The 18,762-nt window shown below is 34.0% G+C and overlaps 1 protein-coding gene across 1 annotated transcript in view; it reads left to right on the top strand.

Moving 5' to 3' along the window:
* Nucleotides 1-18,762, top strand: part of LOC125683627 (MAM and LDL-receptor class A domain-containing protein 2-like) — a 202,632-nt gene that overhangs the window by 148,024 nt on the left and 35,846 nt on the right. Inside the window, exons 63-68 of the mRNA XM_056140659.1 lie at nt 5,771-5,904; nt 7,937-8,011; nt 8,219-8,389; nt 9,411-9,566; nt 12,698-12,817; nt 14,296-14,441. Coding sequence (XP_055996634.1) covers nt 5,771-5,904; nt 7,937-8,011; nt 8,219-8,389; nt 9,411-9,566; nt 12,698-12,817; nt 14,296-14,441 — 802 coding nt within the window. The remainder of the gene's footprint in view (nt 1-5,770; nt 5,905-7,936; nt 8,012-8,218; nt 8,390-9,410; nt 9,567-12,697; nt 12,818-14,295; nt 14,442-18,762) is intronic.

Below are 18,762 nucleotides of genomic sequence, written 5' to 3'. Positions count from 1 at the left end.
AAAAATGATATGTAAACCATGCTATAAGGAAATTGTGTCCATATTTGTTTGTTTTTTAACATTTTGGAGAGTAAGGCTAATTCAATAATTTTGCACTTATTATACTAAAACTTGATGAACATAGTGAAAATGACATGTGTTTTAGTTTTTGACATGTTTCCTGATAAATAAATGCAATTAAAAATTTTTGTTGTTGTTTTTATTTTAAAATAACAACAGATAACTGTTTCCAATGAAGGACAAGGTACGGTTTTAGCCAAAATCTGCCCTGTCAAGGAAATTCACCAAAATACTAAATCTGGTATTTGAGAGTGTGCCATTTATGAAAATGACCATTGTTATTCTTTATCTACCATAGTAGCTGTAATATATTCAACGGAAAACTTTATATTAACCTGACGACGTCACTAAATTTGACGTTAATTTTGACGTAATATACGAGAGTTCTCCCCAAGCGATGTTTCGAGTAGGAAAACACACATAGCAGTATTAATTCTTAATAAATGCGAAATTATTGGTTTTTGTACTGATTTGAATGGGTATTAAATGGAAATTGAAACCACATCAGATATGCCGCACAGGGGCAAAAACTGCAGGTATTCGCGGAAAGCTTTTCTGGTGCAGAAATATAATGGTTTGATCACCAAATTAATTAAAGAAGCATTTATATACTGGTAACAGTGATTTCTTATTTCTGTCTCCAACTTGGCGAATTTTAAGATTTTTTTTTATATTTGTTAGAGTCTCGCCTGCATTCGGAAAAAAAATTATGACATCAAAGGCAGCTCAAATTCAAATCACTAAATTTTATGCGAAGTTTGGGTTATCACCAATGTAATTCTTCACGAATAGGAACACAATAGAATTCATCGGTATTTGTTTTTAATTGGCATACGCAATATTCCATATATGTATATTCTCAATATTATATGCGTGGTATTAAGTTGGAGCAAAATGTCATTTCATGGGTATACTCAGGAAAAAACGCAGTGTTTCTGAGAAACTAGAAACACAACTTCAAAGGGAAGATAATTATGAAACGGTTACGGTTATCAGTGGTAGGGCATTCGCTTCGTAACCGGGAGGTATAGTTTGTTCGAACCCCGCTCATGACATGCCACGTCGAACCTGAGACGTAGACATACATGTGCTCTTCGACAAACGCTCGACAAAAGTGAGAATCACGGGTCTTTCAGATAGGCACCTGATGCCACCTCGACTGTGTCCAGGGGTCCGTGTTTGCCCTACTCTTTATTTTGTATTCTTTATAGAAATTACGCAAATTCGAATTCATCACTATTCGATATCTTCAACTTTTCGTGACCTTAAAAAAGGAGGCCCTGTGTCACAACAGGTATTGGCACGTTAAAAAAAATCAATGCTATAGCCTTAAATACTAATCATAGGTTTTATATGTGGTACGTCACATACAGCTGATGATTTCTCAATTTGAGAGAAAAGTTCTCGAAAGGACGTAAAATAAACAAACAAAACATGAAAAACTTTTTAAGTCAAACTCTCTCTCTCTGTCTTTTCTCTCTCTCTCTCTCTCTCTCTCTCTCTTTCTCTCTCTCTCTCTCTCAAACTCAAATATACCATGCCTCAAACAGACCGTCTCTTATGCACATATTCACACACACTCTCACTCACCACTATCAGGCTTCTCCACAAAAAATCGTCAATGTGTTCGGTACTGTACAACTGAGCGATACAAAGCTGGTACACCCCAACACTTGGTTTGCGCAATTTAGTGTCATTGTATCCACTTTTGCTCAAAGAAACCCTCTTAAAAGTTGTAAAATACAAAAATCATTCGATAGTTTATACAAGAGAAATAAAACTTAAGACTTGCTAACCAACCCCTGCCCCATGATAAAAGAAAACCATTCAAATCTAAACTGCATTTTCTCATTATGCAAGTATATACATACATCGTATATTTATCTCGAATGGAGAAAAACAAAATTTTGACGGAATGCTCGATACTGCAAGTCTCAATATTATATTTATATATAGATCTACCCATATGTTGTGTATTCGCTTTGTGTAACCCCCCTCCCCCGGACTGTATTTTATAGTAGTAGAGAACGATAGATGAAATGTAATTGTAAGTGCTACATTGGATACATGTAATCAACCCACTCCAATGCTACCAAAATCCCTATTTTTGTGTTTGTCAATGTTTTCGAGAAGTCACCCCCCCCCCCCCCCCCCCCCCCCCTTTAAAAAAAAGAAGAAGATATATGCGCCTATAATCTATTTCAATCATTGTAAATTAAAATACATATAGTAATACGAGTAACACATATGGAGCAAATTATCTTTCAGGCACCTCAATTTAAAAATAATATTAATGAGTAACATATATTCCTTAGTAAAAAGTGCCTTGCAAGAAATGTATATTAATCCCTATCTTAGCTACACAAACTTTTTTGGTTTTGTATTGTGTTTTCAAAAATGAAAGTGAATTAGTGTTCCCCAAACAATGAAATAGTTTTGTAACCATTGCAGATATACTAGAACACTGAAGACACCCAGTGCCATATTGTGACACCGATCATCCGGTGTTAAGGTCATCTCCAAAGACCCGTGACATTGACACTTGATGCCGAGCATTTTGGCGATGAAAATGTCACTACCTGATTTAACGACTTCGGTCGTTCACGGGCGGGATTCGAACCCCGGGCCTTCCGCATGCGGGGCGAACGCTCTAACCGCTCGGCCACCGCGATGGTGTATATTTATAGATAGTGTGCTTAAAATTTTATATTTGTGAATAACCATCGTAAACTTTCTGACAAATAAATTGTTGTCTTTGAAAAATATAAAATGTTACACTCGCGCTAAATACGTCACTGATGTACGTACGTACCTAGGTGGATATTGTCGTCTGCTGTTACATGCCGTTTCCCATTTAATCAAATGAATGGTAAAAAATAATGCTTGAATCTTCAAGGAATATATTATTTATTAAAAGAATCGTCCATCGTTATATAAACTATTTAAATGTAGTTTGCCTGGTATGTAACATGAATTCTCACGAATCGTCGGTTGGTGCTATTTATATACCGTTCTGTTTACACTATAGTCATAACAACAAAAATGGCATCCGGTCTGTAAGATAGGCTTAAATTTATCCGGATTTTCTATTATTATTATGATGATTTTATTAAATGTCAATGTGTTTAAATAAATAACTATATGAGCATATATTATTTGAAAATATATTTACTACTCAAATGATTCTCGTTTCCTCTTCAACCGCCACGATCAACGCAAATTGCGTCACGATGGCGAATTTGTTAGCATCTTTCAACTGATATTTTAACCCCTCTTCCATCGTCGCCCGGGATGAAACTAAGAGGAATTGTAAGTTATTTAGTAAATTTTTAATCCATATAAAAATTATTCCGGGCGACGAGGGAAGAGGTGTTCAATTTCACAAGTTTATCAATACAAAAACCATGAAAACACCACAAATAGCCTGAAAGTCCTTACTTTATTTGATTATGTACTACTCATGCGCGTAGATGAGTTGATTTCGACATGCTTTTGAGAGTTACTATAAGTTACTCTTTTAGGAATTTGACAGGAAAATATCTGCAACGCAAAATAATTTTCCTCCATAAACGCTGGGCAGAATTTGGCTAAAACCGTACCTTGTCCTTTCATAAAAATCTACATGGGGTACATTACTTCAGTAGTGTCTGTAATGAAAATAAATCTGGAAATCCTTAACTAATTTGCCTTTTCTCATTACTCTGAATGTTAATCTATTGATTCCAAACAAAAAAATGCTACCTAAACCCCCAAAATTCAGGACTAAGGACCCACCTTAAATTACATTATATTATCAAGTAAAAAATCGTTAATCTTCATTTTTCATAATACAACCTCATTTGCTATTAATTGAAGAGTGAAAATTTTCGGGTGTTTTGGTCTGTAAACATGCTCTCTCTCCTCTCTCCCCCCCCCCCCCCCCCCCCCATTTTCTTTTAAAATTTTCTCCAGAACAGCAAAGCCAAGTTTCCTATGTTTGGATTCAAGTTCTGTGGGGTTCTCTACAGTGGGGTTATGATACAAGTTCAAACTTTTATCATGATGGGTAAACAAATCAAGAATCAAGAGGCCCATGGAACACAACGCTCACCTAGGTGACCCTCATTTAGGTGAGCGTTGTGTCCCATGGGCCTCTTTTGTTTCCAAAATATCTTCTTAGGACTCACCTATAAGTCAGACATAGAGTTTTGAACCAAAATTTCACTCCCAAAAATCCAACTTATGGCAAGTACAGTGGAACCCCGTTATTACGTTCCCCCTTTATTACGTTAGTTCACATATTATGTTGGAATTTCAATGCACAAAACCATTTCTTAACAAACCTATATAAAATAGACCTCGTTTTTATGTTGTCCCAAGATGCCGGGACTCGGTATTATGTTGTAAAAATTCCGACAAAAACGTAATAAACCCCTAATTATTCAATAGTGATTCTCAAAATAATAAGTCATTCACACCTTGGCTGCCCCAGGCAGTCACCATGTAAATTTCCTGTTCTGCTAGGGGATTAGAGACGCTTGACTTGTCACGCTTTGATAGATCTAGTGACATCAATACAGGTGAATACCCGGTATCAAAGCCAGTGATAAGCAATTAAATAATGTTTATTTAGAAATTGTACTCTATGAAATTTACTTCATGTTTTTATATTTTGATGATCAAAGAAATAATAATTTCTCAACCATGTGCATGTTTAGCATTGTGTGATTGCTTTCGATATTAAAACTCTATTTACTGACAGCATGTAGGACAAAATTTATCGTATCACAGTTGAAACAGCTTGGATAACAGCTTGAACATAGTTAGGTGAGAAAAGGTAGTGTTCAATTAAAACAATTGTCAGTTATTTTGACATGATAGTTTGGGTGTTGTTAGATTTCGTCCATAAATAAGCCAATCAAACTGCCCAGAGTGTTATCGCCCGATTCGTGCAAGGCATTAGCTCGGTGAACATTTTAAAATCCCTTGATATCTTTTTTTGATGTGCACGTGATTTTAGTGCCATCATTTAGTGTTATAAATGTGATCTTTATATTAGTGCATTATTTTTTAAAAAGTGGATTGCATTTGTTCTCCGTGTTTATCGTTGGTGAAAAAAATTTGCAAGTGTTGGATATCACGTGCGTTTTGTGTCATAGTTTTGTTTGGGGCTTTTTTTGGGATGGGATTTTTAAAATTGTGTTTTGTATCGTGTAGTAGAGATATAACTTAATAAAAACGATGTTTTGTTATTTTTTGTTTTATGTACGAATGTTAAATACGAACCAGAACGAGTTATTGAGAGAAATTTATATGAATGCATTATGTTAAAGTTGAACAAAATGGCGGAAACGAAAGCAGATCCGCAATGCTTATCAAAGCATCCTTATATATCCTACACAAGAAATAAAGAAAAGGGATGAAAACATGAAGAATTATGGACATTTAAGATAAGATGTAAATAAATCAAGTGTCATAGTCTTTAAAACAAAAACAGTAGAGATGTTGTTCACACACACACCTTCACGGAGTATCAACGGAAGATATACAGTTTACAAATGATATTTTTAATGGATTTCACTTGGAACATTTATTACGTTGACCCTGGTATTACGTTATTTTGTCGTGACAAAATGGAAAACGTAATTACGGGGTTCCACTGTATATACAATATTTTGTTTTGGATATTGAAAATTAGAATTTACATCGAAATTTTGACTTTTACTTTCAGTGGAGGAAGGAGAATGACACCTATCACAGAATACACCTATTTAACATACAGAATGTCCTGTTACTCGTCTCGGTTAGAGGAATGCTATATCTCCACGTACTACTCGTGTTCTTCTCTGGCCACTATCAGCTGCTGTAAGTATGAAGAATGACTCCTACTTCAAAATCATTCTCATTTTACACGCACAGATAATATATACAATTTGTCTACTCATTCAACTGAACGCATCAAGGTTTTGCTGATATGAAACTGTTTAAAATAAATGTGTTTCGTTTCACCAGAGTAGGGTGCATGAAAGGATCGATTCATGCTGGATGAAGAAAGGATCATTCATTAATTGTGACAAGGATTTATTAATAATTACTTAAATGCACCTGAGCTAAATGAATTTAATGCTCATCTCTATGAGATTTTCTGAGCAGAGTGGGATCCTCTGTCCTCTGTCTGTAAACTTCTCACATTTTCAGCTTCTTATCAATTACTATCAGCCAATTTCAGCCACTCTTATAGTGCAAGACATGCTTAAAGCAATATTAGCCATCGTTTTGATGTCAAAATTTTGTTGTTGTAAAACTGATTTACTATTTCAATGACAGGAAAAATAAGGTATATAAACATTTGTTATTGATATTTGTGTTCAAAAATCTATTCAGAGGCCGGGACTGAATGAAGCAAAATTACATTATTGTCTTCCTGTACACAAATTAATTTTTAAATAATGCTATGTATTCAATAAAACTGAAATCTTCATTTTGATAAAATCTTCAACTTAGTATTTATTTTATCAATGATTTTGGTTAATGTTAATTACAAAATTATCATTATAGCACATCCTTTTAACAAAATTAAATATTCAGACTTAGAACTACTATTGCTCTAATTGAATAATTGGATTTTGGAAAAAATTCAAATGAAGAGATTTGCCTCCTCCCAAGGGACCATAATTAAGCAATAATGGAATACAGATGAATTTGGTGTTCAAGAAATATGAGTATCTTCAAAAAGCCACAGCTTGCATAAAAGCTTCTTCGACACATAATGATTAAGTTTGTAAGGCATAAACAAATTAGGGCAAAAAAGCTAACATTTTAGCACATCTGTAACTATGCCAATTCATGATAAACACTAAATTGTATAGTGTGATAGTATTATTTTATACAACACAACACCTACAATTGGGCTAAACGTTTGAATATGGTACAATTTAAGAACATATGCAGTATATATTTATGCCATGCGCCCCCCCCCCCCCCTTTAAAGAAGAGGGGCATATTGGTTTGCACCGGTCGGTCGGTTGGTAGACCACATGTCCGCTCAATATCTTGAGAACCATTCACTTGATGATAATGATATTTCATATGTGGGTTGGTTATGAGTAGAAGAGGACCCTTATTGTTTTTCAGGTCAAAAGGTCAAGGGTCAATCTAGTCTGGAGATAGGAATATAATGTCTGCTCAATATCTTGAGAACCCTTTGCTTGAAAGACATCAAACTTGGCACACTGGTACATCCTAAGGAGTATTGATTTTGAGGTCATGTGGTCAAAGGTCAAGGGTCAAACTGGGCATAGGAATATACTGACCATTCAATGTCTAGAGAACCCTTTGCTTGACAGACATCAAACTTGGTACACCAGTACATCTTCAGAAGAAGATGACCCCTATTGATTTTGAGGTCACATGGTCAAAGGTCAAGGGTCAAACTGGACATAGGAATATTCTGTCTGTTCAAATATCTTGAGAATCCTTTGCTTGACAGACATCAAACTTGGTACACTGGTACATCTTCAGGAGAAGATGACCCATATTGATTTTGAGGTCAAAAGTCAATAGTTGAACTGGACATAGTAATATATTGTCTCCTATATTTTAAGAATTATTTGCTTGATTGACACCAAACTTGGTACACTGGTACAGCATAAGTAGTAGATGACCCCTATTGATATGTAGGTCACATGGTCAATTCACTCTTGACATAGGAAGATATTGTCTGCTCAATATTTTGAATTGATGATACTACTATCAATTAAATGATGTGTGTGTATAACCCTTTTCAATTTTGCACCATGGGGAGAATATGTGTTTTACAAACATTTCTTGTTTTTTTTTTTTTGCAGTAGACAGTTTATGAATACAGATGTACATGTATTTTGTCAATTGTTTTTAGATGACAGTAGCCTCAATTGTTCATTTGATGAGACCTGGAATGACTGTGGCTATGATTTAGGAACTTGGAGGATTTGTAAGGATTGATCTTTACAAAAATTATTATAATTCATAAACCTTTTTTCTATACATTCTATTTGAAATTGTGATCACTAAGATCAATAGCATAGCTTTTGGAAACATTTCAACGTATGAAAGTAAGGCTATGCAGACTTTATTGACCTGAAATTTGATATTAAAATTAAAAGATTCCATCCTTATGGTTTTGAATTGTTTTGAACAGCCTCCTCGACCCTTAACCTTCTGTATGCTTCCTCCAATGTCACTTCCCCTGAATTCACCAGCCCAAGAAATGGAAGCGTTAAGTTCCTATTTTCTGTCTTCATGGAGAATTTTGCAGTCTTGAGGCTCCACATGGTAACAGACACAACAAGTCAGGTGACAGATTTCTCTGGTAAGGAAACAAATTTATTAGAAACAAAACTAAAGATATTGAAGTCCTTTTATTTTTATGCCCCCCTTTGAAAAAGAGGAGGCATATTGTTTTCAACTATCGGTCGGTCTGTAGACCATGTGTTGTCCGCTCAATATCTTTCGACCCCTCTGCTTGATAACAACCAAACTTGGTACAGGGGTTGCCCCTGGAGAGTAGATGATCCTTATTGATTTTGAGATCATATGGTCAAGGGTCAAACTGGGCATAGGAATATACTGACCATTCAATGTCTAGAGAACCCTTTGCTTGACAGACATCAAACTTGGTACACCAGTATATCTTCAGAAGAAGATGACCCCTATTGATTTTGAGGTCACATGGTCAAAGGTCAAGGGTCAAACTGGACATAGTAATATACTGTCCACTCAATATCTTGATAACCCTTTTGCTTGACAGAAATCAAACTTAGTACACTGGTACATCTTCAGGAGAAGATGACCCATATTGATTTTGAGGTCAAAAGTCAATTGTTGAACTGGACATAGTAATATATTGTCTCCTATATTTTAAGAATTATTTGCTTGATTGACACCAAACTTGGTACACTGGTACAGCATAAGTAGTAGATGACCCCTATTGATTTTTAGGTCACATGGTCAATTCACTCTTGACATAGGAAGATATTGTCTGCTCAATATTTTGAATTGATGATACTACTATCAATTAAATGATGTGTGTGTATAACCCTTTTCAATTTTGCACCATGGGGGGCATATGTGTTTTACAAACATCTCTTGTTAATTATAAAAAAGGGATGAAGCAATAGAAAAATTAACAATTACAGAAATACTGTGGTTCTGTTTACTGTAACCATTGGATAATTTTTAAGCTACAATTCCATGTAACACATCATCAGAGTTGGTAGCTATTTCTGTGAAGTAATGAATGACTAGAATTCACATAAACCAATGAAGCCTCTCTACCTGTACAATGAAAAATTATATTATGCACGTTAATTAGTACATGTTTGTTTAAACAGGCTCTGTACCAAACACATGGCTTACAAGATGTGTAAATCTTCCCTCGGAGAAATCGATGAGACTAGTTTTTGAGGGCCTTTATTTGTCGACTGCCTATTCCTCTAACTCGATTTTGTCTTTGGATAATATCACCATATCAGATCAACCTTGTAAAGGTTTGTATAACATGAATATCAAGTTTTTTGTTGGAAACTGAGACTCTGATACAAGGCTCATGGATGACCTCTGTGATAAATGTATTCACCATAGGACTGGTTTTACAATCAATCACATGTTTTAGAACTTAGTACTGTCATTATGACCCTTTAACAGAGTTGGGGGGGGGGGGGTTATATTGGAATCAGCATGTGTGTTTGTCTGGACATGTTCTGAGAAACTAGCACATGGATTTTTCTGAAAAATTTGTACTCTCTTTATTCACTGTATGAAGATGTGCACCTGATATTTTCATTATAACTGGACAATTTTTTTTCATTTTATACAAGTGTTTTTTCAACTTTATGGACTTGGTCATTTTAACAAAATGTTCTTTTGCAGAGACTACTGCATAAGTTTAGAAGAGGGTATAATGGAATCATAAAGTCCATTTTTATACCCCCGTCTTTAGATGGGACGTATTACGGTACAGCGATGTACTTCTGTCTGTCCATCCGTTCAGGGTTTTCTGTTTCAAGTTTCATTTCTCTGTCACATATCAAGCTGAAACTGGCTATGTAGCTTCTTTGTGGGTCACTCTAGATCTTGTTGCAATTTTGATCCATTTAGTCCTCTCTTGCAGGAGTTTTGCCCCTTTATTTGAAAATTATTGTTATATGGAGGGTACATAATTTGTCCAGTTAACTCCTCCCATAAATTTTCAAGTGAGGACCATTTTGTTTTACAGAGTGTTTGTATGGATATTGAAGATGTGCATGTGGCAAAGATTTTAATTTTCTTCAGTTTTTGAGAAAATTACAAGTTGTTGAACTTAGTCTGTTTGGAGAAATTATTGCAAAGAGAATACATGATTTGTTCAGTGAACTCCTCCCAGTTTTCAAGTGTGAACCTTCTTGTTTTACAGTGTTTATATAGGTATTGAAGATGTGCATGTGGCAAGGATTTTGATTTCCTTCAATGTTTTAAAAAATTACAGGTTGTTGAACTTTGTCCCTTTTTTTTTCTTTTTTCTTTTTTTTTTTTAGGAAATATTCAAATTATGCAAAGAAAGTATGTCACAGCCTGATGATGGTTGATACTACCTGAAGCAAAGTTCTACAAATTATGGCTTAAGAAAAACACCCTGTGTAAACATTTTTGCAGGCTTATGTACCTTTTGTGGTACTCTTGTTCGTTCTGTCTGTTCATCAATCTGTCTCAGTGGACATGATTTTGTCCAGACATTTCCTATAAAGTGATTAGTGCATGGATTTTCTTGAAAATTTGTACCCTCTTTCTTACACCATGATTATTGATAAATATTAAGGTCAAAGGTATGTAGTGTATCTTGTAATCTAATCAGGTGAAACATGAATGATGTTGATACTTGTGTCTTTCTGGTTTCCAGCAATACAGCATTTTAAATAGGATCCAATTAATATGGATGAACCCCATGAGGTGCATCTAAGTCCCCTAAGGACAGGTCTAGTTTATCTAGTTGCTTGACAGGCATCAAATATGGTGCACTTATTTCCCCTAAAAAGTAGATGCCCCCTATTAAGGTCAAGGGTCAAACTGGGCATACTGTATAGGGGATCAATTTCACAGGTTGTAAATTTCATGGTTTTTGTTGTTTATACACAATCATGGGTTCATGAATTCACGGATTTGAATCACTAACCCCCCCCCCCCCCCCCTGTTTTTTTAAATAACACATTGTGTTGTATCAAAGGGTCAGTGACAACTCCATTTTCCCCAGATGATAAGCAATTGCATAAGTGAACTGTATTCAATTCAATAACTAAACAACTCACTGGGTTTAAATACTTAAACATTCAGTAACTTTGGCAAAGAAGTAGGCAAACAAAAAGAAACATTAATCCAGCTATTCATCATTGCCGGTTTAGTGCGTTAGTTCATCACATTCATGTCAATTACGTTGATAGATGTTTTTGTTTTGTCACTGTAAAGTTCGAAATGACGTAGATAATTGGAAAAAATAAAAGCATAACTTACACAACCATATTAACACATTACCAAATAATTAATTCCTGAGGTAAGAGTATGCAGGGAGCCTGTACACGCGTGTGAATCCCCATGGAGGCCGCCTGTTGGCTCTAACTTTATAATAAAGGGGTGATTAAAAGATCAATAAAATTAAATCATTACTGATTTGAGTAGTGAGACATGAAGAATAAAATACATGGCAATTAAAAATGAATGAAATAGTTGTAGATCGTAATTATAGAAAGCTACATTGATAGTGGGCGTGTTTTGTATATTGACTACATAAAATTCTGATATTATCAGACAGTCTAAGTGAACTAAAAAACAAGGATACCTCTTTTTTAATCAAACTTATTTACAGTTTCTTGAATTCGCGGATTTATCTAGACCATGAACATAGTGAATATTTTCACCGTAAGTTATATTTCCCTATACAGTACGTGGTAAATACTGTCTGCTCAATATCTTAAGAACCATTTGCTTGACAGACATCAAACTTCGTACACTGGTTCTACCTAAGAAGTAAATGACACATTAATTTTGAGATCACAAGGTCATTTGCCAAACTACTTTGGACATCAGAAGTTATTGTCTGCTCATTGTCTTGAGAACCCTCTGCTTAACAGACATCAAAATTGGTACACTGGAGAGAACAAACTTAGTATTGTGGTTGCCCCTGACTAGTAGATGATCCATATTCTTCATATTGCCACATGGGGCTTTATATGTTTTTAAAACATTTCTTGTTTAAAATTATTATTATTTTGATGTTGTTCAATACAAACTTTTGTTAGTTATGATAATGAATATGTTATACAGTTGGTACTAAAGTATCTGATGATCGATGCATGTAAAAATGGGTTCCAGTTTCTCATAGAGTGATGTGCTTTGATATGCAAGTAGATTTCATTTGCTGATATAATGCTGACTGAATTGAGCAAAATTGGCCAATTTTTTTTTAAGGAAAATGAATGCAAGTTTTCTTTTGTTTGTAGTTTTGTTTTCTATTTTCTTGAATTTTGGAATAGTTAATGTTTTTCATCGTCAACAATGTTTTTACAATGATAACAAAATGTTCTTTCTCTGGGAATTATGGTTTCACAATATCTATCCCTGTGTAATTGATATCTAATTATCACTGTAGGTTTCCCGGATGTGTCCTGTACGTTCGATGATCCGTGGGCTTGCCCATTTGATGTAGACTGCCCCAAATTTAAGACGCCTTCATCATTTAGGTGGAAACTCTCAAACGTTTCACAATCAGGTGATGAATTATTTTAAAGGAAAAGTATGTGTAACATTTCATTTCAATGATTGAAAATTTATGCATGTAGATCGATCATTTTTCATAGATATCTATATATATTTTTGCAATCTTTTTGGTCAAATGTTATGATATTATTCAGCAGCAAAAAATTTTTTATAGCAATTAAGGTAGCTCACTACACTAAAGCTTATACTCTGTATGACACCACGTCACAAGATGGTGATTTAAATGTTTTGTGAAATTATTTGTATCAATCGATTTGTTTGTCTATCATCATAGCTCAGTGGTTAAAGCATTGGTCTGGTGAACCGCAGATCTCGAGTTCAAATCCTCCAGAGTCTTTTATATATGTGTGTTGGAAATAATTTTTTGGAAAATCATGTTTTTATCCAAATTTCTATATTTTTTGCCTTTTTTGGCATATACATTTATTGTATATCATCATATCTTTTATAATTAAATCAATTGGTACTGATTTGAGAAACTATTTCTGGGTGTAGTGAGCCACCTTAAATGGTGCTCTGTCCATGTTTTGCAGTTTACTAGGAATGGTAACACAAATTGCAAGTTATCTCTCTTAACTCAAAATGTGCATTATATTCTGTTGATCATTATTTTTCTGCATGAAAGATATACAAATCTCAAAGAAACTGAAAGGTGAATGCGGCTTCAAGCTCGCGTCCTTGGAGACAGTAGTCAATCAAGAGTTGCTTATTTTAAGACATATAAATGTTTCAAATTTTAACATTGGTGAAATAAACATGATTTGTAAATATGTTGTTCATTTCTCTGCCGAATATTTATACAATAGAAGGTCAAAATTTTCATTACTGTACGGTAGCCGGGCCACTTGATTCTTGGCGCGTCGCCGGGTAGTATGCTACATGTAAGTTCTCATGGTCCTCTAACTCGAGTATTTTGAATCCCTGCATTTACAAATTCATGTGTGCTTCAATAAGAGTTTCCTATTAGTTTTTCTAAAATTTTGTTTAGCATATCCCATAAAACTATATCAATATATTAGACAAAACAAGCGCTCACAAAATACTATTATTAGATTTTACAACTACCTTGTGGTTTTGACATGTTGAGTTTTGATGTTGTCATGAGAGTTGACAAATTAATTGTAACATGCAATGTTTCATGGGTAGAGTAATTTGAGACAATTCAAAAGTGGGCCGTTATTGTCTTACAGACAATAAATACATGTACAAGAATTAATAAATAATGTATATATTTTTCACACAATTGCAGAATTTGAATAATATTCATAAAATTTTTATTTACCGGTAGTTCTACATTTCATAAATTTAGATAAAATTTAGCATTAAGTCAATAGCAGCAACATGGTTTTGCAGACTTTTGAATTTAGCAGTTTGAACCAGTTTATGTACCAAAATTTCCCAATTTGTGTAATTTTCTTAATCTGTTTCCTTAACTGCTTTTCACAAAATCCTAACAATTGCCATACACAGGTGCGGTACTGATAGCTAATGCCAGTCAAGGTGAACCAGGGCAATCTGCGACATTCACCATTCCTCTAAATACAACTTCTGGAGAGACGTTACAAGTCCTGTACAAAATGTCGCACGGTCGCTGTAACGGGACCAGTACCCTGGAGGTAAGAGACATTGATGTCATTTAACCCAGATAGAAAATACTCTCCTGTCAATCATAATCCTTGCGTCTAAGTCAGCTGCACAGCATGTATTCAAAACTTCCGAAAATAATGTGATGACATTCTGAGACAAACAGTATACACAAACTAGAATTATGTACCTGTTTTGATTACTAGATTCACACTGTAACAATTTAACAAAAGAAAATATATTCTCAGTAATTTAAATTCAAAATCGATGTATATATAGGTGAATGACATGCTGTAAAGTAGGAAAATTTCTTAAACCTAGCTATGATCACTAATATAAGTCATCACTGGTAAGTTATTTGTGAGACTTTTATTTTCATGAATGCAAGCAAACATTGATACATCTAATGCCATCTGTAAAAACTTTGTTGTCCTTGATTCAGCGGGAAAGAAAAAAACTTGGAGGAGGTTTTTTTTTATAACAAAGTTCACTATTTAGATACAGTAATTAGTGACTAGATATATTTGATGTTTAAAAAAGAAAAGATAGATTTTAAAAACAAATGGCATGGAACCTTAATTTATGCAGTGTTTGCGGTTTAAATATATAGTTAGTACCAGTGAACTTAGTAGCTGTAGTCCTCACTAGAAGTAGTCAGTAGGAACTCGTGTTTGCCCCCATTATTCTATACTATCATTGTGCATGTATTTTATGATAGCCAAAACACAAGTTATCATATTTTTTTGATAATTTGTTTACATGACCTTGTGCCATATTTACAAAATATGATATATTACACAATTTGTATTATGTATCTTCAAATTAATGCACATGAAAAATTGAAACACATTTGTTTGTTTCAAACTGTCAGTCATTCTAATGGCAAAATTAACACCAACAGGTAAGCCCCAAGTACTCTAGACTGCTAGTAATTTGATCTTATGAATAACATTATTGCTCAAAATGCACGAAAACGGTCACAGGGAATATTGCCCAAGGACACTGGCAGTTACTATTGGAAAACTGTACAGAAAAAAGTAGTTGTTCTTTATTAGTAAGATAAAACTTTTAGGAAAGACTTTAGTTTAATATGAAATTCCTAATTTGGCCATGTGTTTATTAAACTTCCAATAAAATCATGCAATTATACACATACACATATAGAATTTTTCAAATAAATATACTTTTAAAGAACTTAGTACATTGTATCAAAGAAACAATTTTTGCAACATGATAGTCAAAAGTTAATTCAAACGAATATACTTGATAAATATAGCATCGTTTTGAGAAAAGTGTAAAACGATCACATTGATCTAACACGGAGTTCATGTAACATCCACGAAATAAGACATTAGCTATAGACATATCACACTTAAACCCAGTCAATGAACTTCATGATTCTACTTTCATCCCTGTTGGAAATCCCAGCCATTAATATAGATGTATTTATATGATTGAAGTAATATTGTATTTAACTTATACAGTTTACAACTAAAGCGCATTCACTAAGAACTGAAATTATTTAAAGGGAAAGGCAACCCCAAAAAAATGTTACATGATAAATGATGGGATTAATTATATGATAAAGATTTTTCATACTATTCTTTTGATATACAGCCTAGATAAGCTTCAGTACCAATTTTAAAATGTTAAAAATTGAAATTCCCGCCATCTATAGAGGCTAGCTGCAATGCTGCGGAACTCTTTTTGTATTCAAGACCACAAAAATCAATAATTTTGATGTCACACCGTCTATTCCGGTTTTGATAAGATTCTAAGATCATCAAAGATGTGCATGTGGTAGATTTTACGAATACATTGTAGATAGGTGGATGCTTTCCTGTCAAGCAGTTAATTACACTAATGCGAAGGGGGGGGGGGGTGAAAAAAGTTCTCCCCCCCCCCCCCCCCCGAAATTCCTGAATCAACAAAGTTATTTGAAAAGAAAATACTATGTAAACTATGGATCCATCATTTGCATAATGACAAGTTGAGGTTTGAGACATTTACATGTATGAAGAAACGAGTACCATCTGCCTGGTCTGCGACTGGACTGAACGTCTTCTTTTCTTTAATTCTTCTTGCGAAAGAACGGGCCCAAATCTATACGGCTCCAAACTTAACTGTTCGTGACTTTTCATGTGTACAGTGCAGCTGATGAAATAAACCGGAACCGACGGTGTGACGTAATAAATTAAACTTCAATGGCCGCTCTCTTAGCGGCAGGTAATTTGAAATATAAGATAGATTAATATTGATTTAATTGTTAAGCAAGGATTTTTGTTGTCAAAGACTGTCATTTACGATATCAGTAAGTAATACTTTATTCAAAAAGGCAACAATGTGGTTAGGGTTGCCTTTCCCTTTAAATTATGAAAAATAATCCAGCTACTTTGCTTAATTACTGTTAATATTTCTGATTGAGTGATCAAAGATCATTCTGAATTTCCCTATAGCTGATCCATGCATCCCGGAGGTGTGACATTTTTATTTGAATATGAAATATTGTATTCGTGTATATAAAAAAAAAAAAAAAAAAAAAAAATCCCCCCCCCCTCTTTAAAAAATCACCCCAAAAACATAAATCATGGAGCTAAATCATTCCTTTCCTGCGATTTTAACTGTGCATTGAACAAGATAAATGATGGTCGTCATACTATATAGTCCAGGTAGCCTTGTGCATTGGAGCATTACTAATCTCAGTGAAGCCAACTATGTGGAATTTTAAAGTACTGTAAGATATTTAGTGTACACAACAATGTTGTGGAGCCTTCACACCTCCATCAAAATAACAGTCATATTAGAGGAGGGGGGGGGGGGGGATTGACAAGATTTTGACATGGTAATATGCGAGTTTTGCTGTGAAGCATTATGATAATGAGGTTTTACATTGATTTATTAAGAAATGGATTAATAAAACATCGCAATATACTGTGTTGTCGTATTAAACTATCATTGCATTAACCGGATCCCACTGTATTAATGAACAATTTATTGTAGGCTGGGGAAGTCGAAACATTATTCTGTTACATATATTCATGAATATGCTACACATGCAATGTTTTGAATAAAATTAATTTTGTAAAGTTTTTGATGCCTTTTACTATAGTAAATTACCATTACAGATTTTTTTTAAAAATGCATATCATATATTAAATAACCTTAGTTTATATAGATTACTATATGTATCTGAAAATGCCAATTCAGGACCACTCGATCATGTTATTGTCTATATTTAGATTTATCATCAGTAGACATTCTGAATTTTTACTGTTACAGTAGTTCATATTTATGTTCATGGGTTGTTGATTACCATAACAGACAATTAAAACCAAAACATTGAAAGTGACAACCCTGCAAATTTAGAATGTCTTAACTAAAACAAATTAGAGGACAATTATGGCATTAATAATAATGTGTTGCTTATATGTATAGTCACAGTGCCCCCAATAGGATTCACCTTGCAGTAAGCCAGTAATTAATTACATATGTCCTTTCTCGCAGCACTCTCAATTCAACCTGACAACCCTTTCTGCATTACTTTAGTTAGTTTTAGAGCTTGTGTGCATCTACAAGTATAATGCATTGTCAGTTCGAAATTTAAGGCAGATTTGTATGATTATATCATGTAAGCATACTCAAAGTTTTTTAGATATAATTTGTTATTGATGTTGTAATACAGAATAAATTATAAGCTGTAAAAAAAATTTATTTGATTTTATATATAACAAGTCTTATTAGATTTTTATGAAATTCAATAATTATCAATTGAAATTGAACTAGCCAATTTCTTTAGTCCAGTATTGACAAGATATGTAACTGAATATTCTCATACAGGGCCCCTCATGTTATTGTCTGTATATAGATTAGCCTCGTTTTCAGTTTTACCATTATTGGTGTCCGTAGACATTCTGATTTTTATCATCTTCCCAACCACTCACCTTGTGAAGATGCCAGTATAATGAGGATTGTCATTTACTTTTACCTTTTCTATGTTTGTATAATGCACTGATTCTATATACCATTATTTTAATCGTAGTATTAGTCAGGGGTTTGGGTTTTTTATTCTTTGTGAAGTATATCACATCTACATTATGTGACGTATCACTTTTAGAAAGTTCAGGTGGATTACTTAAGTTGTAGCTGCTTTTCTTGAATGATATGCTGACAGCCAGTCGCATCTTTCTCAAATTAATGCATCGTTTAATTAGTCCTGTGTATGATATTGCAGTCATGCATATATAATCTCGTCACAGTTCTACTGACCTTTGAATCTCTTTGTATTAAACTGTGCTCACACACTGTCTTGACCTAGTTGTATGTCATGCTAGTACACATGATACTTCAATCTGT

The sequence above is a fragment of the Ostrea edulis genome, chromosome 6, assembly GCF_947568905.1.
Source record: "Ostrea edulis chromosome 6, xbOstEdul1.1, whole genome shotgun sequence".
In the NCBI taxonomy this organism is placed as follows: Eukaryota; Metazoa; Mollusca; class Bivalvia; order Ostreida; family Ostreidae; genus Ostrea; species Ostrea edulis.
This window is presented reverse-complemented; position numbering and strand designations above follow the sequence as displayed.